Here is a 25,905-nt window from a genome sequence, read left to right as displayed (position 1 = left end):
CGCTTGTTCGTTCTCCTGGGGAAGAACAAGCGCGCTGATTGGCTGAAGCGGGAGATGCCACTCAAGGCCGGGGGGTGTCGCCATTTCTTTTTTTTGCTTGATCTTTTCTTTTTTGGTGACGTCATCTCGCGTCATAACGAGTAGGGTGATCGGAGATCTCTGTTCTGCGCCGTTCGTTCTGCACCCATTCTGGCGGCGCACGCGATTAGCCGAAGCCGAAAAAAAACCACGTCTCTGAGGGGCGTAGCCACTTTTCTTTTTGCTTGATGTTTTATTTTTTGGTGACGTCAGACCGCGTCATAACGAGCATGTCGTCTGCTACAAACGAACGGATCGCGAGGCCGTTCGCTCGCGTTCTCCCGAGCGAACAAACGGCTTCGCACGGCATGATGCGGCGGTTGCGGCTGCCGCAACAGCTGATTTTCAGAAAATGGCGCTTGCGACGTGTGCTCCTCTTGCGGCTGAAGGTGCGAGATGCGTTTGAAGCCACGAGCGAGTGCGGCGTCGCTTTCGCTTCTCGAAACGAACAGTGCGAACGAAATGAACGGGCCTGCCACTGGGCTGTGGTCTTACGCGCAGGGACTTCTTAGTTCAAAAGCGCTACCAGCTCTTGCCACGTGTCGTCGCGGTCCTCACTCGTGAACGACGGCCCCAGCGGGCGCGACGACATAGCTATCTGTGGGCACTCCTTTATAAAAGCCAGCAGAAACTCTCTTTGACGATCCGACACCCGGGAGCCAAGCCAGACATTCCGGTGGGACGACATTTTGAAAAACTGCGCCAACCGCTACTTTCTTTTTTTTTTCGCGTGGGCGACTTAACATAGCAAGCACGTTAGAAAAACTAACACCAATAAATATCAGCACTCAAAGCTATTGCTGTTTCAGAAACTGCTTGAGCTTGAAAAGAAAAACAATATCTTTTCGTATAACTGTATTTATTAGAAGGCGAGAAACACTTCGTTTTGAAATATTCGGTCCCTTTGCCGAGGACAAACGATGCGCGTCTACTTCCGGAAAGCTCGCCGCTCAGCGCTTGACGATTGGCTGTCCTCTTCCTCTCGGCGGAAGAGAGCTGCGGACCGCCCACTTTTGTGACGTAATACCGCCAGAACGAACGCGGAACGAACAGAAATCTCCGATCCCCCCCCCCCCCCCCCCCTGGAAGACTTTGGGAATCAAATGTCACCAAAGAAGGTTTTAAAATGCTTGGCAGGTTCTTGGTGCTCAGCAGCAGAATTCACGAAACCTTTCTTTCGGCGAGGTGAATTCGCTGCTGTGCAATACTTACGAACATTTCTAGCCTATCAAAAGTTGGTGACTATAGGAGCTTCCTTGAAGATGATGCTGATAATTACACTAACTAGCGGCGGGAGAAATCGTTAGGTCTTCGGCAAAGAACAGAACAAAAATGAGATTTTTCTGAGGATCATGGACAGGGAACGTCTACAGTGGTCACCGTAACCGCGTCAAACGAGACTTTTGCTTACGTTTATACTTGACTGGTATATTACAGTGTGTGGCATGCGGGGAATTAAAAAAAAAAACTGTCCCATTCAGATTTATTACCTGAGCCTGCTTTCACAAAATTGTTAGGCCAAGACCGTTTGCTTAAATGGCCCCTCACCAGCCTCTGAAAATACAAAAAAAAAGAGCGCGTTATTGTCTACTGGTGCTTTTCGCCTTTCTGGCGCACTTCGTGAAGCGAGAACAGTGATTCGCGTGACGTCATCACGGTACATACTCTCGATTGGTCCATATACGCGAAATACACAGTTGTGAATTATCTTCTACACTGCTTTGCTATGCAGTCGCCCATCTGTTCTTCCTTGTCTCGAATGACTATCGTGTGCGATCAACTGATTTCACTTAATTTTCTGTGTTTCCGACTGCGCAAGCGGAGATAGCAGCGTGTAACCGACAAGCGCGAAATCCTGATAGGCTCAACGCTTTGTGCTGACATTGTACACGTGCTTTTAAGGAATAAGTGGCGAAGGGGAGATATCGCCTGTAGGAAGGCTAGCGAAGGCGAGAAAGGCAGCACTCCCTCGTCTTTGAACGCGGGGTGGTTAGGGGCCCTTTAAGAGTAAACGGCAGCCAATCGTGATAGTGAACATTACTTGATGCCGGTCATTGGCAAATAGCCTTCATAAACTGAACACCTTGTAAGTTGAAGAAAGCTCTTAGGCTAGAATTAGTTCGTGAGAACAAGTTTGAGCCAACCTCGACGGTGGTCATGTCATTAGTGAAGGCGACTGGCCAATGGCGGACGGCGCGGACTTACGAAAGAAAAGCTGTTTGAATTCGGTCCCTCAATTATTCCGAAAGCAGAAGGGAAAGCTTGGGCGCTCGATTGGTGTGCTTCTGTGGTCACCCTTTTACTTAGAAAGCACAATGGTGTTTAGCTCTGACGACGTATTGTTAGCCAGCGTATACAACATGGCCGATGGCCAAACATTTCTCCGTTCCGAGAGAACGAAAGGTATATGCCCGATTCGGAAACGTTGGTGACGCACTCGACGATGCATTGTTGCCTGTCGGTGGCGGTCATTCCCCATTGCAAGATTCCAGTTTGGAACTTTCAGGTGGAAAGCTAGTGTAAAGTGCCGAGGGCGAGCACAGCAAGGCGTTCTGAAGGGCACACAAACGCAGAATGTCGTTTGTTTACACAGCAGCAAGCGAATAGCGGTGTAGGAGACTAGCCACGTGTGGTTTGTAGACGCCCTAAACAATTGGGAGAAACCGCTAGCGCTAGTAGAATTTCCGGAAAACTCTTGACATGTGCCTATACACAATGTCGCCCAGTTATCGCATTATTTTTCCCCCTTTGACTCTTGTTGTTTCCATGTTTAGAAAGCGTTCACGTGGCTATATTAGAGGTCATTGCCACATCCGAGGGCGTATTCTATGTAGAGAATACTGGATAGCTCGTATTTGGCGCCTGAAGTGAAAGTTTTTGTAAAGAGTATAATACTACAAGTAAACTCAGTCTATCCATGTTCCTGTCACTTCTACAGGATCGACCATAGTTTTGCTGACTGATACTGATTAATTGCCTGACTTTTTATTAAAGATTTGATTTTTCAGTTTAACAATCCGTGAACAATACGTTATGGTGGACGTCCAAATTAATTTTAAACAGCTGGGCTCAATTACTGCGCACCAAAAACTATGCACGCATGAGTTATTGCGTTCAGACTCCATCGGAAGGCGGCTTGTCGCGGTCTGGGAGCCGAACCTCTGACCTTGTGCTCAGTAGCAAAAAAAAAAAAAAAAAAACGTATGCACGGGGAAAGCGCCACATATGGCAACAGAGATCTGTGTGTTTGCGCATCCCATCGTCCCTTGATTATACTCTGAGTTGTTCGTTTGGTCTAGTCGAACTCTCTTCCCACATATTTACCGAACTCGAAAGGGAATCATCGTGCAATCGCCTACTGTATATACATGGCTAAACTTTCTGCCGTTTTCGAAAGAAAAAACGCGAATGCGATGCACGAGAAGCTTACGTATATGTTATTTATAAGTTCTAGCGTCTCCAAAATTCATGGAATATGTTGCCCTGCATTTGAACATTTCTGGCCACGTCCCCGCTAGAACGCTTCCGCCATTCCCGACAGCGTATAGGGCACAATGCATTGGTTAGCGAACACTGCGGAACGCTAAATCTACGCAGCCCTTATTCTTGCTTGCTGCCAAGCAGTGAATCTGGGGCCGACTTCACCCCAAGTTTCGTTTGCGCTAGCTGCGAACTCATTCGCAAATGCAAATATTGAGAGAACAGAAAAGGTTCAAAGAAGAACGTTCGCAAGTGCAAACTTTCGGTATTAAACGTCTCTTTAGGGCACATTCGAACGAACCTCTTAAATTGCGTCATGTCATTTAATAAGATCGAGAGAAAGAAATTAGCGCAGCTTGCACAAAGCCGCGCAAGGCTGAGTCGCAGCAGAGATGGTGTGCACGTTTCAGCCAGCTTCTTTTAACCATCTGCTAACCATCTGCAGCGCGTGCCGGTTTATGATGATAATAATTTTCTATCTACGACACACGGCAAACCGCGACCTCAACAGCTCTGCTGTAAAAATGCCGTTGTGTATACAGTGAAACCTCGGTGATACGAATCTCGCGGGACCACCAAAAATATTCGCATCACCCGAAATTCGTATCACCAGAAAGCATGGAAAATTAGCATGCGACAAAAGAAAGCTGGCGTACATTTTCATTTATTGTTTTTCAGGGCCGCAGCAATGTCAGGAAGAACCCTGAATGATTGTCAGTTAAGTTTTTAGATGTCGGCAATCATACCAGCACTCGTAACTATACGGCCCGTACGCCCGCATTTAATTAATGAACCAGGGGCGTTGTGACCCGCGACAGCAGTAGCCCCTTCGTATTTTAGTATGCGTTTTTGCATGACACTGGTACGGCAGCGAAAGTAACAAAAGCAGCGCTTTGACGCCATTTATCAAGGCCACAAAATCACAGAACCACGGTCCTGTGTTATGATTTTGTCATCGCGGATCTCTTGGGGATGTCTCTTGGGAGATTTACGGCCGTGCCTAGAGTTACTGTATATGCTACCTTACTGTATATGCTACCTAAAGGTAGCATATACAGTAACTCTAGCCGTGCCCGCACAAGTGCGACCTCAACGGTCGCGCATGTTGACGTTGTGAAGCTTGACTCCTTCGCCAAGACCGTCCTCGCCTTCTTTCGGTCCTCGTCCACCTTTCATAGGAAGTCTGATGCACGAGGCAGGCACGTGTAAACACAACGACAGCAGCCCGCGTCGACGAGTTAGAAAAAGAAACATGGCGCTAATGTCCTCTGTCATCTAAACGCGAAGGCACACAGAGGCACATAAGAGCCTCAAAGATTCGCGCACAAAATCTCGGAGGCCGTAACGCGTCTCTGAAGGTTTATTCTGACCGTAAGAAAAATGTTTTTCTTACACCGTGATTCTGACGATTTGGCGGTGCGGCGCGCATGCCCACGCTTGCATTCCCGCGCTCGCATGTGCTTGGTGCGTCTTCCGCGACAGCGCGGACAGCATCTCTTCGTAATTGGGCGGTAGCGTACGTTCGTATCAAACGTCGCTGAGTGAAAATCGGTCCGCAACAACCGTACTCCTTACATTGCAGGCCAATGGGCCTTGGCCGGGACCAACGAAAAATTTGTATCGCCCCGAAATTCGTATGAACTGTGATCGCATCACCGAGGTTTCACTGTAATTATTGGGAAGGAGTGGCGAATGGAGGAGCGTGCACTAGCAAGAAAGCACAAACACATAAATTTAATAGATAGAAAAAAAAAGAAAATAACAAAGTGTAGATGACATTCGAGAAGGAACATGAAATTTGAAAAAAGGCAACAAGAACAGCAAGAACAACAACAACGAAAACTCATGTCGTGGCGTCGTCTTTGATGACTTTTGCTCAATAAATCACGAAAATGTGTTTTTAGAAACACATTTTTCTCGCCAATGCCTAGTAACATGCCTGAATTGATACTCTTCAAATGAGGGCAGCCACTGTAAAATTCGAAGGCCGTGGAAATTTGTACACTGCATTAGATGAGCCTGAAGTAAATATATTGTAACCGGTCATATGGCTTGTTTCGCGAGCTTAGAAGCTATAGAGTAGACAGACGACGAGGTGTCTAAGGCCTATACAGACGAGAAGTTGCTGACAATGTCCGTTCGACACAGTCTTTGCTACATCAGTTCGTGCGGCCGTAATGTTTGTTCCCAGTAAAGAGGGGCCGCTCGTGATCATTACCAAGCAACATGCTATGTGAAAAATGTACAGCGTCGCGGCGGATGCATTTCATGTACTTGTTGCGTCTACAATAGGTTCCGAGGGAAAAGCTGTCGTGATGACATGGAAAAGATGGCATTTTTTACTTTCGAGTCCTTGAATGTTCTCAGGATTCTGAGGCCGAATTCACAAAACTTCTCCTTTGTAAGTGCGTATTCGCATTGGTCAGCCGGCTTCGCTCACGATCTGTCCCGCATCATGATTGGCTGAAATATTCTCTTATGAAAATTTTTAGCGTAACACGTTTTTGTGAATACGGGTCGAGATCAATGCTACTGGCTTTCGCGGCGCTATGCATTCCGTGCGCAGGATCAGTATGAAACGAGGGGCATTTGAAACTAACTAACTAACTAACTAACTAACTAACTAACTAACTAACTAACTAACTAACTAACTAACTAACTAACTAACTAACTAACTAACTAACTAACTAACTACTAACTAACTAACTAACTAACTAACTAACTAACTAACTAACTAACTAACTAACTACTACTAACTAACTAACTAACTACTAACTAACTAACTAACTAACTAACTAACTAACTAACTAACTAACTAACTAACTAACTAACTAACTAGCTAACTAACTAACTAACTAACTAACTAACTAACTAACTAACTAACTAACTAACTAACTAACTAACTAACTAACTAACGCTGAAAGCTTGATATTATAGCTTTACTCTTTCTGCGTGTACCATCAATTTAAATAACATTCTATCTTAACACTTGTTCGGCAAACCTGCATGACACTGATGCAGAAATAAGCCGCAGCGTGCGTAAAGCAAAATGAACGAAACAACGATTTCGCTGTGGTACTCGACTTCATAAACATGCACGAACAGAGTTCTATACATATTACACAGAGAACGCTCATGAGAAGCAGCGCGTCGTTTCGTCAGAGAACTCTTGCTTGAACCATGCCACAAGCCTCCGTTTCTTGCTGTTTCGCTGCGTTGTAGGAAAAACCATAGAACTGCTGTCGATCAAATACAGGAACCTGAAAAAAAAGCGAGAAAATATAACAAGATGCTAAGCTTTTATGCAAATGTAAGTGACATAAGAAAGCACTGAAATTGTGCCATAACTGAAGCTATGACCATGATTGTGGGTATGCTGCTACGGATTGCTTGCATACGACACCTCAAGCGGCCTTTGGCCAGTTGTCTGTAAGATCCGTCGGGTTGGTCTTGTAGGGGGGGAAAACGAGACTGCAGTAAATTTTGTTCACTTTACATAGTCTGTCTAACCTTCTCACGAACGCACACATTGTTACTTCAAGCAGCGAGTCAGTATAACGTATTCGTTAACTCAAGGCGATATGTCGCGCTGTCGTCAGGCAAGAAGGAAAATATAATTCATTCGCGGCGGTGTTTAAGAACATATAGTAGAAGGTTGGAAAGTACAATGTGGGCATGTTTCGTGACGCAACGTGGCTTCAAAAGAAGGCAAAAGAAAAAGAACAATGGAAAGAAAGTTGGCGGCTTTCGATTTCGCTGCATGCTGCAAGAATCACGGTGAGGGACTTTGTCGGTGTCAGAACTGCGCTGCTAATGACAGAGTTACATGAGGGATCGAATGTGGATTTTCCCTCTGCTTCTGAGCTGCACTGTTGCGCGACTCGACATTACTGATTCATTAAGTGTGCGTGGGCACCGCGAACCGAGGTGAGCTTTTGCGCTTTTTTCAGGCGATATCGCTGCTGCTTTTATCTTCACGTTTCCCATTTCTAAATTGGCGCAAATGTTCCCTGCCACAAATCGATAGTTTGCGTCTATTTACTTTTATTTATTTTTATTTTCTTTTATTTTTTTAATGCCTCGAACAGTCTGTGCTGGGACGTAGTTTCTGCTGCGATATGACTGCATTTTTGCTTTTTCCTCTTGCTCGAATGCCTCACTGTTACAGAGTACAAATGCAGTTTGTGTCGTAGGGCGTCACACGCGACACAGGGTGTTCTTTTTTTTTCTTTTATCACATGAGAGTGCTTATCGATTTCCCATGCAGGTACTAAGGAGGAGAAAGAGACAGACTGAGAGAGAGAGAGAGACGAAGAAGGAGGAAAGACAGAGATGGAGAGCGCGGTACATGAAAGGGAGTTCATAGTCTAGAGACCCTATGGGCACCCTCTGTAGCGAAGCCTAAAGCGATTCTTGTAATTCATAATCCTGCTTACAGCCTTGTCCAAGGCGTACAGCAGATAACAAATCAATCAATCAATCAATCAATCAATCAATCAATCAATCAATCAATCAATCAATCAATCAATCAATCAATCAATCAATCAATCAATCAATCAATCAATCAATCAATACATTCTGCGCATGTGAAGTCTGCCCGTGCATATTTCACAGATAGTGGAAAGAACACTGATACATAGATGCAGTCAAAAAGAAGGAAAAAGAAATCCATTATCGCCCGATGTGGTGCAGGATGAAGAAACTACCTTGCTGTACTCCCGACAGGAAAATATAAATAAAGAAAGCGTTTCTTCATGGACCGAACGGTTTGGCCACACGTTCGTGAGCCAGCGGTTTCAGATGAAGGTACATATTCGAGTGACAAGTTACACGATGGACGATGACTTGCGACTTTGTCTTTATGGCACTTGTTTCATGCGCCAGTTGACATTATTTGATGTGTGATTTCATGCCCATCACTGTACCATTACATACATTTTTGTTCCATACATGTACCACACATGTACAACGATGATGTACAACGATGCACCCTATCGCAATAAAGAAAAAAAAAGTCTGCGTTTTTGAACTGAGTCGTTAGAGCTGCTTTCCAACAACAATATTAAAACGTACGCTAAGAGTAAAATCATTTGAAATAGTTACCCAGAACACTAACACAAGAGAGATTCGATAGTGTACTTACTGTTTGTGCTTGAATTCATCTTCTTCAAGATACGTGGAATCTTTTCCCATGATGATGAATTCTGTGTCATCGGGCATATTAAATGTAGTGGCGCAGTGATCGCGCGCCTTGATACGGCGTATCTTATTTTCCAATCCGTCTTCATGGCCTAAAAAAGGAATGAAAAGGGAAAAGACGGTGTAGTATATTTAGTTACTCAATAACAACATCTAGGGTTTTATGTGCCAAAACCATGATATGATTATGAGGCACGCCGTAGTGGAGGGCTCCGGAAATTTCGATCCTCTGGTGTTCTTTACCGTGCACTGACATCGCACGGTACACGGGCCTCTAGCATTTCGCCTCCATAGAAATGCGACCGCCGCGGCCGGGATCGAACCTGCAACCTTCGGTTCAACAGCCGAGCACCATAACCACTGTACCACCGAGGCGGACTACAATTACCGAAGCGACGGGCCCCTGAGTAACGCAACAGGGAGGGCGCCCATATGACAGCAAGCCCCGTGAAAAAATCAAGATAAATTTGCCTTAAAAATGGCTGTAAGGCTTCTAGTACGAGTACGTGCCATATAAGCTCAACAGTTCAACGTAATGCAGTTTAGATGATTACGTATTTGTATAATTTCCTGTGCCATGCATGTACGTGAGTGAGTTTAAAACATATTCTATAAGCTCCTTCGCTTACAACGAACGTTCAAAGCAACAGAGGTTGAAACAGCCGCTTTTGTGCAGATATACATTGTATGTGCAGTACGCAAGTGAGAATTTTACAGATATATGTAAACACGCGACAGTTTTCTTGCCAGCATATTGTATAAGTTTTCAAAACTTATTTGTTATGAGCTCTCGATTATCTGCAAATGTCCAATTGGCGTTAGTGACCTTGCTTTGATAGCTACAGGTTAATTAGTGAATATTGTGAATTGTGAATTAGTGAATAGAGTGCTAACTGACTCTCGGAACGCTTTCATTTGTGCGCTCCTGCTGCGAATTTAGGCCACCGTGTCTCGAATGCCATGTTTTAATTAGTCGTTGCTGAAGCGAAATAAAATATCATATGTGGAGAACATCGATGCTCCATCACGCGAAACAACCCGATAAAGTATAAGAACTTATGTCGTTAGCAGTTCTGTCGATTCGACATCGTGGTCGAAGTACATGCTTACAAGCGCCGTGCACAAAAGTCCAGGAATAGGTAAACCGGGTCTCTAACCCGAGTGTTCTACGTTGCTTGAAGCCTTCTTTCGTAGAGCGTAACAATGTCTCGTGTTCTTTTAACTAAAGTATTGTTATAAATAATGTGTTGTGCTCTATACTCTGGCTAATGTGAAACATTTTCTGCGTGTACGACGAACTTATCAATCGTTATCAATGAACTACAGTGATCAAGGGTCGAATGCTTTTCAATCGTAAGGGCGCTTTGCTGTTGACCACCCGCTTTCGCAAATGATGTGTTCAGCAGCGGAGTTGGATGAAACTTTCTCTTGCGAAACAATTTTACCGTGAGATCCTTTGGGTAATAAGGGACCCAGTTTTGCAAGCCGAGCTCGGGACACTGTTAGCCAGCGGAAGTAGTCACAACAAAGCTCTTGTGCTGAAGCTGTCCGTATGAGAGCAGCTGCTAGGAAATCGCAACGTTGGACATGATCTCGTTCTCTCTCTCTCTCTCTCTCTCTCTCTCACACACACACACACACACACACACACACACACACACACACACACACACACACACACACACACACACACACACACACACACACACACACACACACACACACACACACACACACACACACACACACACACACACAGCGCGCGCACACACATACATACACACACAAATACACACATACACACACATACACGCACACACACATACACACACATACACGCACACACACACATACACGCGCACACACACATACACGCACACACACACACACACACACACACGCACACACACACACACAAAACGCGCGCGCGCGCGAACACGCACGCACACCATCCTACTCTAGAACTGTTCGTAAGAGGAAAATTAAGTTAACGCGGATGGTCGACTTAGAGAGGCACGCTTGCCAACGGCAACGAGCATTTATGGACGAAAAACTCCTTGAATTCGACCCTATATTCCACCAGCGCAAGGACATGCTACGTTTTCCCTGTGATCCCAGCTTGTTATGACTGACGAATCCGGTAATGATTTCGGCGCTGTGTAGAGAGACGAGTCGGTTTCATGCGTGGTCCGAAATGCTGCACAGAAAAGTGAGCCACGTCGTCTGAACACTTCGTAGTTTGTTGAGAGGAACAGTGTCGGGCAGCAAAAGATTGATCCGTCTGTCGATTCTTGTGTAAGAGCGCTTTCAACTACGAAGCCCAAAAAGGAAATTGGATCGTGACAGCAAGGCATGAATACGCGTCGATTTAAATCGATGACAGCGCCGTACACTTTTCTAAAATCACATGCATATACTTCAGAGGCAGATGTTTTCAAAGAACAGGCTGCCTGCGATTCTATCAACTTTCATAAAAAAGAGAAAGTTGTCATTTGCTCGCGTGTCATCCACGTACAAATACAGAGATAAAAAAAATGCCGATAGTACAAAGTGAAACTCACACATCTGAGTGCAATGAGACGGCGAGCAAGTGCGCTGCTCCGGAAAGTGCGTATGACGAAGGCTGCAGCTCGTTATTTCTTTCAAGTGCGCCGCCTGTATCGCTATATGCAAGCATTTTCGTTCCTGTATCGCCCACTGTTTTTGTTATTCATTGTTACTTCGCGCTTTCGGTGGGGGAAAAAATTCGCTGTCCCCATATTCCATCGGCTAGTCCGCCAGATCACTAAGCTTTTGCACATCTGCCTCACAAAGGCGGTCGTGCCGGGTTCGATAACCAGAGGAGCACGAATATTTCTGTAACTGCGACGCCGTCCTTCTGAGGAAAGAGTACGCGTGTTTCTTCTATATAGACATCGCCTTCGGGCTACTTTTTTTTACTGAATAACCACTTTCGCCGTCAGGGTTAAGAAACGACTTTTATTTAGCTTTCCCAAATGGCCTTGGATGGCTGATGAATAACTACAGCGGACAAACAGGATTCATACGAGCTGTAACGCGCAGATTATTCCTGAGCTTTCGATGTAGACGACTACTTTTTCATAGTTTGCTGATAGACACAGAAATAAAGAGCATTTAGGCACCCTGGGTTCTGCAGCTCTTTGCAAGTCATCTCCTCATCTCGTTTTGCGTTTTTGCGATAGCAATTATATTGACACTCGAAGCACATTTTCCTGTCGCAGTCGCCGTCATGTTCCGTATAAATTTCAAGTCAATAGCATCGCCCTGGGGGTCGTATATTCTAAGTGCGAGTGAAAGATTGCAGGCAGCAACCGCGAACTTTGATCAAAGGGGCGTGGTCGCGCGTGCTTTCTCGACAGACATCAGTAGACGGGCCTACCCTTTTACGTTCTGTGCTCTTACCACTTAATGTTGAGGTGACAGACAGCACGAAGACCGCTTCGCTCCCTGGAGCGACTGTGTTCCCTTAGGCCAATCTGTTACTATCGCATTCATTGCTTTGCACTTGCGACGAAACTGTGACATATTTTTTTTATCTAATCACAAGCTCTCAATTTAATTGATCACTGATCGTCAGAGATAACAAGACACGATTTTCTTTGATAAAAGGAAAATAACTGTCGCGGCGCAATTACGCACGAGAGAGCTGGAATGTCTGGACGTCTGCGATTTTTCGTAGCGCCTCGGACAATCAGCAGAGTCGTACCTGTCTATTAAAGGGACACTAAGGAGAAAGAATGAATCTGCTTAGATCGATAAATTGTGCTCTGAGAACTCTAACGTCGTTAATTTCACCATCATAGATTTATTAATAGAGGAGAAAATCAAGTTCAAAGTTTCGTTTTGAAATATCGCACCGAAATCTCCCCGCGTGACGTCAAGGATTTCAAAGTGTATTTATCGTATTTTGGCGCCATTGGCTCAGCAAAGTTACCGCAAACTTGGTATGTTAAGTCTGTGGCCCCCTCAGAGGACAATGTACTTCATTTTTACCGATTAGAAACTACGTAGTCCCTAGTAGGCGCCGTCAAACATTTGACGTCACGGCGAATGGTGCGGAAACTTCAAGGTGGCGTCGCCAACCACATTTTGTTTTTGCGCGTGTTCTCGCTTACTAAGCGTCTCCTCGCACCAAGCGCGGTGTTTTATTGCGATAGCAATTATATGGACGCTCTCGGCTGGTTTCTGCCGTCGCCGTCATGTCCCGCATATGTATATGTATGTATATAGAAATAAAACCAACAAATAAAAATTAATCAGAAGAATTTCTCAAGTGCGCCACTGGGATTTGAACCTGCGACCCCTCGCTCCTCAGCCTGCCGCTTTAAACAACTGGGCCACGCGCAACCGGATGCTTAGGAATTATAACGGCGAGCTATTTATATACACCATATAACGCTGGTGGTGTGTAGATCTTGGAGGTCTATTAAATCTAAAGTTGAAATCTAATAAAACTACAGTTGAAAGTGCTTACCTGGTTTCAAAATTTGCGTGATAAGGAACGTCACTTCTATGAATCCATCCGTGGAAACATTCCTCTTTGCCTTTCCCTTCCATACTGCAATTGAAAAAAAAAAAAAAAAACATTGTAGGGACTTTATATATTTCGTAAGTCGTAACAAACATATTTTCATACTACATGTTTCTAATCAAGAGCGCATGAACGGCTACCAAATTTTTCGGCTAAATAGCCGTCGCTGTAACGACGATCACGTACGAACGTCCTGGCGCATGCAGCTTTCAAAAATTATGAGCAAGTGAACGCTAGGTTTCCAGTTTAATATGGTGTTTAAAATTAAGCATCTACAAAAATAATTTTTGCAGAACTTGGAGGCGCACCGTCGAGATGAAAGAGCCGTCCAATGGCTGCACATTTAATATGGGGTTTTACATCCCAATACCACGGTACGATTATAAGAGACGTCGTAGAGGAGGGCTCCGGAAAATTTGACCATCTGGTGTTCTTTAACGCGCACTGACATCACACAGTACACGGGCCTCTAGCATTTCGCCTCCATCGAAATGCGACCACCGCGGCCGGGATCGAACCCGCGACCTTCGGGTCAACAGCCAAGCATCATAACCACTGTAACACCGCGGCGGACGGCTGCACATTCAAGTACAGAAATGTGTCCCTTTTTAAAAGCGATGCTGTTTATGCCAGCCGTTGGTTGTAATCCATCAACAGAAAACTCTCATCATCACGAAACGGCACGCGCTATGTTCGCCCTCGTCTTCGTTTTCTGCTTCTCTCCCAGAACACGTGCGCAATTTGTCCGGCGTGGGATGGAATAACCCTGATGGGCGAGAGAAACAATTACCGAGAGAGAGAGAGAGAGAGAGAGAGAGAGAGAGAGAGAGAGAGAGAGAGAAATTCTTGGCAAAAAACATTTTGACGAGGCGGAATTCGAACCTGCTGCGTACCCTCGATCCAAGGGCGAGCATCGTAACCACTGGGCCATCCAGGCACGCTAGCAGAGCATAGCATAGCCTTGTATGGTATAGTATAGCCAGGGTGTGGGAAAGGGAAGTGAGGGTGAAGAGGAGAGCTGTGAGGATGAGGAGCAGGGTAAAGTAAGGAGGGTAGAGAGCAAAGCATTTCATAGAAAGAAAAGAGAACTTGATAGAAAGAAAGAAAGAGAGAAAGAATCAAAGAAAGAGAGAGAACGAAATAAAGATATATATATATATATATATATATATATATATATATATATATATATATATATATATATATATATATATATATATATATATATATATATAGAAAGAGGAATAGAGAAATAGAGAGAGAGGGGGGGAAGGACAAAAAAGTTATAAAGAGCGAGAAAGAGAGAGAAAGAAATAGAAAGAAAAAGAGACAAAAAGGAGATAGAAAAAACAGAGAGAAAGAGAAAGAAAGGGAGGAAGAAAGGAAGAGAAAAATAAACAGAAACAAGGAAGACCGCCCAGCTCCGCTTTTCCTTCAGGCTTGGCACCACTAGGGCGAAGCTGTCTTAAGCTTTTTAATTGATAAGATATAAGGAGATCTTGGTGCACGATTAAGACATCGACTACTCCTTAGCTCTTGAATGAATCGAACTTAAATCTCAAACAACGTTTTTACATTAACATCAGGACGAAAAAGAAAAAAAAACCTCGTAGATACTAAATAACATATACAAGTTAAATAGCACCAGGACTGCAAAGGATAGTCTCAAAAGTATAAATAATAATGTCATATACCAAGAAAGCTCTCTAGATAGTTGGTGACACATGCATCATGTTGGTACATCATCATATACAGACATCGCATAACGTATTGGCTCGAATTATTTTGTGATGCTCCATAACCCATCAAAGTTAAGCGCGAAAAATTTCAGACGAAGGACGAGACTGACAAGGGCAGAGGCTAACTTCCAAATGGAATTTATTTTCTAGGCAAGACATATGTAAACCTATAATAAAACTCGTTAATAGATGATTTTCCCACGTATAACTGCGCAGTATACAGGCACGCGTGCGTTAGTCGGCCGCCTTATTCACTTGCCACAAGTGCGAGTGCAAACGGTTGTTTGATGAATGCACTATATTAACGCGACAGCGTTAAAGAGCTCGTTGCGCATAAATTCTGGTGTCGGTGGCGTCGGCGTCTTTGGTTGTGAGCGAAAAAGCAGCGTTGGCCGTGAGCGAAAATTCGAAGTAGATGCAAATAAAGATAGGAGCCGAAGGGTGTTTGCCCTTTGGCTTTTCTTGCGGCCGGTTTAGGTCTCCACCGAGAAGCGAAGGCAGGCTAGCGATTGGGAAGGCGATAGCGCGCGCGCGCGTGTGTGTTTGTGTGTGTGTGTGTGTGTGTGTGTGTGTGTGTGTGTGTGTGTGTGTATGTGCGTGCGTGCGTGCGTGCGTGCGTGCGTGCGTGCGTGCGGATATTGCTATCGCGTTCAACTCTTAAAGGCAGGGTCCCCCAATTTTTGTTCCGCGAACTGATCAGCGCACGAGGGAGACTGTCGAGTCAGACGAAATGCAGCACGAGGGCAGTAATAGCGTCAGCATGACTTCCCTGTCTCTGACCATGAAGGAGCTGGCCTTCTATGGGAAGCCCATACTTGATCTAAGTGTCTGATAACGGATGCGCGATCAGTGAAACGACATATGGTGCTCAGTTCGACCGCAGATATATAATATACCTCCGCAACAATCCTGTCACGCTTTTGTACGCACGGTATTGATCGTAACGCATACGTCATTATTAAAGCTGTGCGTAAAAAAGCATGACAAATTAGCAACATTTAACAATTATCATTCTGTGGCTCGGCTGTTCGCAGTAAAACGCGCCCGCGCGAGCAGGTGGCAATTACTTCAACGTTGGCGAGAATGTTCGTGAAGAACTCGAGCCAAGTTTTCTTTTGATTAATTTTATCGCAGAGCATGGGCGAGCTTTCACCCACTACGCGGTCGATGAAACTGCAGTCGGCCGTGTACTAAACAGCGTATTTCGGGCCACCTAAAGCCAAAAGGAGGAAACGATGCACTGCTGCGCGCTACCATTGATAGCAGGGTGAGAGGTGATACCGCGCTCGTGCCAACGGGAAAAGATGCCGTATATACTAGCTACGGTAAACAAGCTGCAGCGAGAGCCGAGAACAGATCCGTCACCATTGCCCGGTTGCCATGGTACCGACACGCGCTCCGCCGTTGCTGTACGGAGGCGCGTCCCGCGATGCCCATGTGTTTTCTGGCAGTGTTGCGTAATTTTCGACGAGGAATTCGGGAAAAATCAACAGCTAAAAATAATGCGTCCGAAAGGCAAGCGCGTGCCACTCCTGAGCTCATCTTGACGCCATACAGCGCTGTTTTTTTTCTACGGGTACCCGCTCTGCTTCTGTACAACTTAATTTCTGGGGTTTTGACCACCTGCCGTGCACTTATGTCTACACGGTCATCTAGGATTTATGCCTCCTTCGAAAATACGACCTCCGCGGCCGGGATCGAATCCATGCCGTTTGGGTCAGCAGACGAGCACCGTAACCACTGTGCCACCGTGGCGGCTTCTGCTTCTGTACAATGCCATGCATACTGCTATTGTGGATGAGAAAAACGCGCAGAAAGCACTCAGTATCAATATAGATGAAGGTGTCTATCTAAAAAAACAAAAACAAAAAACAAAACAAGTTAGGTGCTAAAAAGCAGCGTTATTGAATTTTTTTTTACGGTGTTTAGGGGCGTACTACATTTAGCACATGAAATGGTTCACTACCAGCGTAGAAAAAAATGTTATTTCCTACACCGAATACAAGGTTTATATAAATGAAAATATTAACTTTTGTCATTTAGACGGAATGAGAGTTTACAAACAAATCGCTGAGCATGTGATAAAGTTTAGTAACTCAGTTAGGTCCAACCGCAACCGCTGCAGTGAATATTCGATTCCCGGTTGGAGCACATGCTAATAGTTGTGCTAGATAAACGCGGAGCCCTCCAGTACGGCGTTGCTCATAGCCGCCGTTTTATCGTGGGAGGTTGAACTCCATCGGTTAAATAAACCACAATTTCCACAGAAATCAAGTGGCCACAGTGGCAATAAGATAGTTTCACACGTCTTCCTCACTAGGCAAGGCCTGCGTGTTCAGCTCGAGATTTCAAGGATCTCGTGCCATTCTTCTGAAGAAAGGATAAGGTTCTGTCCACTGTAGGCTGATATATCCTTATTTATCTCGTGGCTCCAACGTGTCATTCCTTAATGAGCAACTGAAAGACACGACGACGCCTTCACCTCAACATTTATCGCGCAAGGGATCTGTGTTCACCGGTGCAAAGGTGTGAATATGGGACAGTTGATCTGAGTAGAACTTGACATTTTTCTTTAAGCTCAACACTTACCCTCACTTCATTTCCTCCTTCAACATCGTCACGACACGTTAAAGTTTCCCGACCAAAGGAAAAAGGTAGGCAATAAGTAGATCACTATTGATCTAATGTACAAAGGCAGATAACGTGCGCCAGCCAACGACCCCGTGCCTTGGTCGAGCGGTGCCACGATAGAAAGAGCAATGCAGAGCTGATAGTTATGCGTTGCATCACGCACAAATTGCCGCTCCAATTTTCGCATTGTGGGTATGCATAAATAGAACTCATCCGGCAAGACATTAAACAAAAGAAACAGCCGCATAAAATCGCTGAATAGGCTTCCCGTAGATTGTTCAGGTGTGCGGTATAGAAGCAACAGTTGTTTCGGATGACGGTGAAGAACATGATACGAAAGGAAGCGTTGCATGGTGAAGTAAAAGTAACGGAACATTTTCTTCAAGGCACTAAAATGATACACGAAGGCATTTCTAGCTGCTTTTGCGCCTCATTGCCTCCCGCGCTGAAAACTTTTTTTATGAGTCGCGACGCCTCAACAGCAACTCTGCATTCAACTCTGGTCGACGCGCTTTCTTTCCTGGCGGTGCATCGCTGACGTGACCTTAGCCAAGGCTTCTCGCTCACTCTCTCTCTCTTATTTTTTTCAGTGAAAAAGATAGAGCAACGGACCTTGCCACGTTGTTGCACCGTAAGCTGTATACAGCTACAGAAGCCTTCATTTTTAGCTGCAACATAGTAGTCAATATACTCCATAACGACGCGCCGCTATCCCAAGCGAAACTGGAGCGATGCGCTGGCTGCGTACTGGTTGCGCTGTTGTTGGTAAGGTAAATACGCTGAAACGAACACCGGCCATGCGTTATGTCTTCCAACGCGTGCGCCGTGGCAACGAGCACTCGCGATGGCAACGCTCTTACCGTAGTCGACTTCGTCGCAGGCGAATTCTCTGAGACGTTCGTGCTGCTCCGCTTCTTCAAGAAATTGGTTGGTATTGTCCTTCAAAAACTGGTTAAGCGGATCCGCTGGAGGACATCCACCTTGGTATTAAAAAAAGAAGAAGAAACGAAATAAGTAATCGCTGGCAATGCTGCTTGCCGTCCATGGTTTTGAGGAAACGTGGAAGGTCGATGTATTCATTAAGATTAGTGCGAAAGGTTTCAATACTCTGTTTAACAACCTTTTTGTGGATTTAAATTAAATTCATTGCACTAAAGAATTACAGCGGCGGTTGGACGCAGAATGTTGATTCATGGACGCGAAACTCCCCGAATATTGTAGAAGTTAGTGAAGGTGGAGCTTATAAATCCGTAACTATGCGTCACTAAGAGATTTCGCAAATCTGTGAAATGCATAAATTTCAGCACACTGGCCTCACTTAACCTTGTCTAGCGGGCTCAAGGCGCTGCGCTTTCAACATAGTCGTATGAACAGCGTGGTCCGAAATTTAATCTTGTACCGCTGCGACATTGTTGACGATGCCTTACTAAGCGGAACAAACATTGAATGTGTAGATTCAATGCGTTGTGCTTATCTGCTTCTTTCTCAAACTCTAAATAGGCGCAAACAACTCTGTCGCTTGTCTGCGAGAAGAAGCGCCGCAGTGGCTGTCCCCTAGTTTTACGCTATTCAGTGAAAGAAAAAGTAGAAGTTGTGGTTTCCTTGTGAACAGCGCGAAAGAAATAAATAAACACTACGAGAGGTCTACTTGTGTATTTCAGACGACTTGCCGTTTTTCCTTGCCAGATTCTGCTGCGACGCGCCTTTTTTTTTCAAAATTCGTCACGGGAAATTCCGGTCTGACGTAACACAGCGGCCGCATTTCCTAAGAGCCCGGCGCGGCCAGTTGCGATATAATTAATAATAATATCTGGGGTTTAACGTCCCAAAACCACGATATGATTATGAGAGACGCCGTAGTGGAGGGCTCCGGAAATTTCGACCACCTGGGGTTCTTTAACGTGCACCTAAATTTAAGTACACGGGCCTCAAACATTTTCGCCTCCATCGAAAATGCAGCCGCCGCGGCCGGGATTCGATCCCGCGATCTTCGGGTCAGCAGTCGAGCGCCATAACCACTAGACCACCGTGGCGGGGCGTTGCGATTTCGCCTCGTATGGCGCCTCCAATTTCTATGATTCATATATCAAAGTATGCGTGTTTCTGGGGATTTCTAAAAAATGAGTATGCCATAAATAATTCACGTCCTACAACTTCACCATATAAACAACTGCCCTCAAGTACATAATGAGAAAGTTAATTAACGAGTTTTTGTTAATTAATCAGTTCAGTGTAACTTTAGGTGTGGCAAGGTAATTCCGCATCGACGTCAATTTCGTGTATGCAGATGACAGACGCCTGTAATAGCAGTTTTATAAAATATCTGTATTTTCTAAAAAACACCCTATATATCACAGGGGCGGTAATTCGGGCTAGTTGGTCGTTCATGATCGTAACAAACAGCGCACACAACGGACGAACACAAGAAAACATACGAGCACTGTAACCACGACACTAGTATAGCTTCGGCATTACTTTTCCTGTGTCGTCGGTAGGCATATTCAGGTGACTAGAGAACTAATTACGGCAGTAAATATATAAGTTATTATAATTAACCAATTGGTCAATTATGATAATTAAACGATCTGGTCAAATCGGAGAATCGAAGTCCTTGCTGCCATGAGCTCACTGGCGCTTTGAGATTTCGAAAAAGCGGTGATGAAATCCGACCGTATTCGCCGGCGAAACCGAAACCGAAGCGCCGAAGAGCGCAACTGCCATGCTCTTCTGTGAAGCCCAGAATGAGCGAGCTTCGTAATCAACCATCGATTTACTTCGCTTCGTGGGCGTGCCGGCTGCGCTTGCCACAACAGCACGCACGTTGCACGTTGTTAACGAATGCAGAGGAATAACGCCACTACAGTAGTTTTCGGAAGCAATACCGTCATTCTGGGTGTCTGCGCTCTTCGGCGCTTCGGTTTCGGCCTCGGTGAAATTGATGGAATTTCATCACTCCGCAGAAATTATGAGCGGCCGCTTTTGGCAAATCTCGAAGCGGTAGGGGGGTCTTGGCAGGAAGGGCATCAATTTTCCTGTTTGACCCGACTGCCTTTCTCCTCTAATTAAATAGCTAATTATTTTAGCTTCGATAATTACTGCCGTAATTATTTTTCTAGTCACCTTACGATGTATGCCACCACAGAAGAAGCAATCATGAAGGTAGCGAGCAAATATCGCACTTCCCTTATTTTTTATGATTTTCGGACACATTTCTTAGAACACCCGGCATGCATTTATTGACGTCGAATGGCGACGTAACTTATGCAGAAAGGAGCGAACGTGCCAAGAAATTTTCATTGAGCGGGACGGTAAAAATAAACGAATTAGCAAATTACCCTCGGGATCAGTAAATGGGCTTGCAAAAAAGATTGAAAATAAATTTTAAATTGTCTCCGTGAGGAGTAAATTACTTTTAGCTTAATATTGGCACATACTTAGCCGCAATTTCTGTATGAGCCCACGGGCAGCATTGAATGTTGATTTAAGATATTATAGGAAACGTAATTATTTGAAGCGTTATTTGGAGCGGGTGCACTGAGTGGCGGCGGCTGTGGAAAAGAAGGAGGATGAGTATATAGAGATAACGTGAGCAGCACGTGCCAAGAGCACTGAAACAGCTTCCTAAAGGGCGCTGTGCAACACGGTGGCAACGTCACTGCATACTTCCCGGTCCACGAGTGCGAGTGTGACGGCTTCATTGATCTTTGATCAACTATTCCGCGAAGTTGCACACGTCCGCAAAGACGGTTCGAAGGCCGGCGTCCGCAGTAATTTACTCAAAGGAATGAATGAATCACTACGACCAGGGCGTTTTTTTATGTCATCAAAAATTTACCGTCCCCACCACCCATACACCGGTACAGGGAAGTTCTCGTGCCGTACATGTCTCTTTCCTTGCTCATGGGATAACTTATGTTTCCATATTCCGTTGTATTGGCGGAATATAGTGTACTGCAACGCAGGAGTGGCTTACTCGTGCGTTCGCTTGATAATGGAGCCGCGCGATCGTTGCTTGTTTGAAACTGTAGCTAGATGACAACACTGTCTGTCCTTTAGCTACATGTCTTCTTCAGCTGCTGCTATTGAAACTGAATGGGTGATAATAAATGTCGTGCGTGCTATGAGGCACCACGTTTCGTTTAAATGCGAATAACATTTATTTGGCTAGCACGATGGATACTGGATGGTTGGACGATCCAGCTTTCGGTGTGAGGTCACTCCCCCACTCCCCCCCCCCCCCCCCCACACACACACACATAGTGATTTCAACTCATCACATATGTACACCATATAAACATAAACAAAAATGTTTACAATATGCCGACGGCGCTACTGGAACCATAGTGTCGAAGCCCGACGCTCTAACCGCTACGCATCAGGGACGCGCCTCAACAGACCGAACAGAACGCATTTACGAATGCCCCGCGTGCAAGCAAGCGTGTTCCGACACTTGGCGCGTTTTCGACAACGCTGATGGGTTGTCCTTCGTGAAAGCCAGCAAGTTGAGACGCTTGGCTAGTTTTCACAACGGCGACGTACTGTCGTAGAGTGGCGGCTATGCTACTAGCATAGATAACGATAACTGACGCAACTCAATTATCATTAACAATGCTACTCCACTTTTTCTTTTGGGTGGTTATATGTTTACCTTCTGCGCAAGTACAGACGTCCGTGTTTTCCTTGTCACAGTGGAACTTCAACAGTGGACTTGACTTGCCTGGCGTGTACAAACGTTGGCAGGAAAAATCTGTAACAGGAAGCAGTACACAGCTCTGAGCGTGGGTTCGTTTATTGCGCTGCGACATGGCTGCCACTGTCGTGGCCATTCCTCTCGTTGCCATGCCCGACGCGTACAAGAAACGATCAGCAGTTACCGTATCACGAGTTCCCATTTTGAAAGAACATCGAATGCAGGAAAACGTGTATCATTTTAACGAAAACTGAGGGAGTGAGTGATTCTGGAAAGAAAGTAAAATTTACTCTACTATATCTATAGAAGGCTTACGATTCAGTCTTGATAGTATATCATTTCAAGTGTTTCAGTTAAAACACTTGCTCATTCTTAAGGTTCTCCTCACCACGGCTATTCGAGAACAGGATGGCAACGGACACGTCCGGAGGATTCCCCTGAAACACACTGCGCGCGCGCAAAAAAAAAAAAAAAAAGGCTCTGTAATGCGTCGCGCATTCAAACGACGAAGTTAGATGGCAAGATGTAAGTATCACGTGGGCGCTCAGCGACGATGTTCAGGGATTATATACATACAGTAAAATACCTCTTGAACGAACGTCAGTTAAACGAACTATTCATTTGTACGAACTTTTTTTATATACCCCGCCGATATACCCCGCCGCTAACTCATTTCAGTTTAACGAAATTAGTGCAGAGCGCATTTCAGTTCTACGAACATATTTTGCGACACCGTCCAATGCCTCCCACGTCATATTGATTACGCATTGCCTGTAAGACTGGGTACAGACAGCGCATTGCCTTTTGTGGACTCTGTCGCTTGTGACTTGCGTTGAGACATGCGCCACTCTGTCTTCAGAAAAGATTGTGGCGAACGTCCTACCTCAGGAAGAAGAGGAGGATGAAGTAACCCTTGCAGAGGAAGCACCAATAATTTGAGCTAAAAGAAGTATTGATGTACTTGGAAAAAGTGAACTTTTTCGCTGCCCAGAAAGTGTTGTGCAGGAGAAGGTTTATGAGAGCTTGGACACAGTGACTCAGTTCATGACCACTGCAGTCATAAGTGCACAGGTGCAGCAAAGGATTGCTACTTTCTTCAAAACACGCTAAATAAGCAGAAATTCACATTCAAATAAGCAGCATTGCAAATAAAAGAGTTGAAATTTCATTTCAACAACTGACGTTTTCTTTAGCTCCTGATAACAAGTTGCAACATAGCTATTTCAGTTCAGCGAACTTTCACTTTAACAAAAAAACGCCAGGCCTGCGCTGAAACCGCAGCACAGTCACAGCGAAAGCTGGAAGAGCGGCGTTTCTAGAGCCCGTTTTAAGCTCTCTTGGGGCGACAATACAAGTACACTAGAAAGGTACCCACTACGCCATAAATCAAAACTTTTCTGAAGTTGGGAAGCACCTACTAAGCCATTATTCTTCATTCTGCGGAGAAGCGAGGCACCAGCTACACGTCGGTAAGGCATTATGTTCACTTTGTTGACGCGACGACTGATGACGATGAAGAATTATGGCTCAGCCCTTTGTAATGGGTTGGAAGGTTTAAACGGCCCACCAGTTATGTAATTTGTATTAGGTGACGCCCGGTTGCTATTTGCTTCTCCCGTCATGCTGTATACCATACGTTGACGTGGGAGAGAGACGGGGGGGGGGGGGGGGGGCGAAGAACTTCACTGAGACCCCGAGGAAATGGATCATGCGCTTATGGGCTTCCTTGACAACCAATAGAAGTTCACTTGCGAGGAACCCACTACGCTATAAATCATTGTAATTTTACTGAGACCCCGAGGAAGTGGATCATGCGCTTATGGGCTTCCTTGGCAACCAATACAAGTGCACTTGCGAGGAACCCATACGCTATAAATCATTGTAATTTTTTAGAAGTAGGGCAGCAGGCACTGTGCCATTTTTCGTCATTCTACGGAGAGCATTGGTACCTGCTAAACGCATGTAAGGCATTATGCGCACTTTGTTGATGCTGTGCCTGATGACGATGAAGAATTATGGCAGAGCCCTTTGTAATGGGTTGGAAGCATTCAACAACCTACTCGTTGCGCAATTCGCATTGTGTGACGCCTGGTTACAGAATTCGCGTTGTGCGACGCTTGGTGCTTATTTTACTATTCAAGCACGCTATATTGCATGTGCTAGTGTGGTTCCTTCCCGACATGAAGCCTGTATAGGACCTTTTTGCAAAGCAGTTTCAAGCACCGGCATGGCTCAGAGGTTGAATACTGGGCTCCCACGCAGAGGACCCAGGTTCGAACCTCGTTCCATCCTGGAAATTTTTTTCTTATTTCCTTTTTTTCTTATTTCGAGCGATACTGGTTACGGACACCGGCGGCGGCGGCGGCGGCGGCGGACAACTACGGCGCCAAAAACGGCCGGTGAAATGATCTCATAACAGCTTTCGCTGTAAAACGAATGTTTTCCTGGGATCCCTTGGAGTTCGTTCAAGTGAAGTTTCAATTGGTAGTAGCCACGTGTTACGCGGCTACTATCGGAGACGAGTATTTACCGGATACTTCAAAACTGCTGATATAGTCTCAGGATTGCTTTTCTAAATAACCGTGGCTTTCGCGTGGACTAATTAGTTCCGATACCACCATTGCAAGAATCGCACTAAATGGTTAATGAGAGAAGTCAATAACTTTAAAGGTAATCAGTGTATCGGCCTATAATTCCGAATTACAGCTCGGGGAAGCAATATGTTGCCGAAAGAATAACCTCTTTTACGGCGATGTTTCGAAGGGTCCCTGGAATAAGTCCTCGGTGAAACACATCTTTTGTATTTAAGATTGTATGCAGCTGATTCGCGCGAAATGCAAGCTCGCACGATTTTTTTAGCCATCATTATTCAGTCAAACTTTCAGCTGTAGTGGCTGTGCAGATAGCAAACGCAAATGCATATGTCCTTTACATCGGCAACCCTTACAGTTTAAACTGCATTAAGGTTTGCCTTTCTTCTACTGTAGGAAGTGAAGCCGCTTATTATCACTTTTACTACTTTATTGCCACACACCAACAAAGCCACGTTATAGCGTCAATGACTCTTTGCCTTCACTGTTGGTAAAGACTGGGATAACAGATTAAAAATGCGTACGTACCTGGTTCGTAGTAAGCATACACTTTCGCATAGCTTGACTGCAATTGGCCAACAGTGAACTCTTGCTCAACGGAGAAGTTAACACAGGTTGTTGTGTTTCTTGGAATCGAAGGGACATAAATGTCCACCTTGCGGCTTGATACAGCGAACAAGTCGATCTTTCTCTCACGGACGAGCTGCAAATGCGTAGAAAAGGAAGAAGAACGTTATAGAATGGTAAAGTAAAAAAAAAATCGCTCTTTATATATGAGTGCTCAAACGCAGTAAAAGAGCAGTGATGTGTAATTGCGAAGCTTACGGGTAAGATTTTTCACTGAAGGATGTTAATAAGTTAGCGCAAGCTGGCGTTCATTACAGTCTTTTAGTAGAAACAACTTATAGGCAGACAGTTTTCCTCTTCCTTTATCCTATCTGCTAT

General features: G+C 45.1%; 1 protein-coding gene across 1 annotated transcript in view; it reads right to left on the bottom strand.

Moving 5' to 3' along the window:
- Window positions 1–6,469: 6,469 nt before the first annotated feature.
- The window catches only part of LOC119378865 (A.superbus venom factor 1), a 103,511-nt gene continuing 84,075 nt past the window's right edge, over window positions 6,470–25,905 (bottom strand). The window contains exons 31-36 of the mRNA XM_037647914.2: window positions 25,489–25,663; window positions 22,328–22,426; window positions 18,540–18,659; window positions 13,253–13,336; window positions 8,702–8,849; window positions 6,470–6,818 (exon numbers count right to left, since the gene is read on the bottom strand). Coding sequence (XP_037503842.2) covers window positions 6,692–6,818; window positions 8,702–8,849; window positions 13,253–13,336; window positions 18,540–18,659; window positions 22,328–22,426; window positions 25,489–25,663 — 753 coding nt within the window. The 3' untranslated portion in view covers window positions 6,470–6,691. The remainder of the gene's footprint in view (window positions 6,819–8,701; window positions 8,850–13,252; window positions 13,337–18,539; window positions 18,660–22,327; window positions 22,427–25,488; window positions 25,664–25,905) is intronic.

This window comes from Rhipicephalus sanguineus, chromosome 1, assembly GCF_013339695.2.
Source record: "Rhipicephalus sanguineus isolate Rsan-2018 chromosome 1, BIME_Rsan_1.4, whole genome shotgun sequence".
Lineage (NCBI taxonomy): Eukaryota > Metazoa > Arthropoda > Arachnida > Ixodida > Ixodidae > Rhipicephalus > Rhipicephalus sanguineus.
Note: the sequence above shows the minus strand (reverse complement) of the source record. Positions and strands in the feature narration are given on the sequence as shown.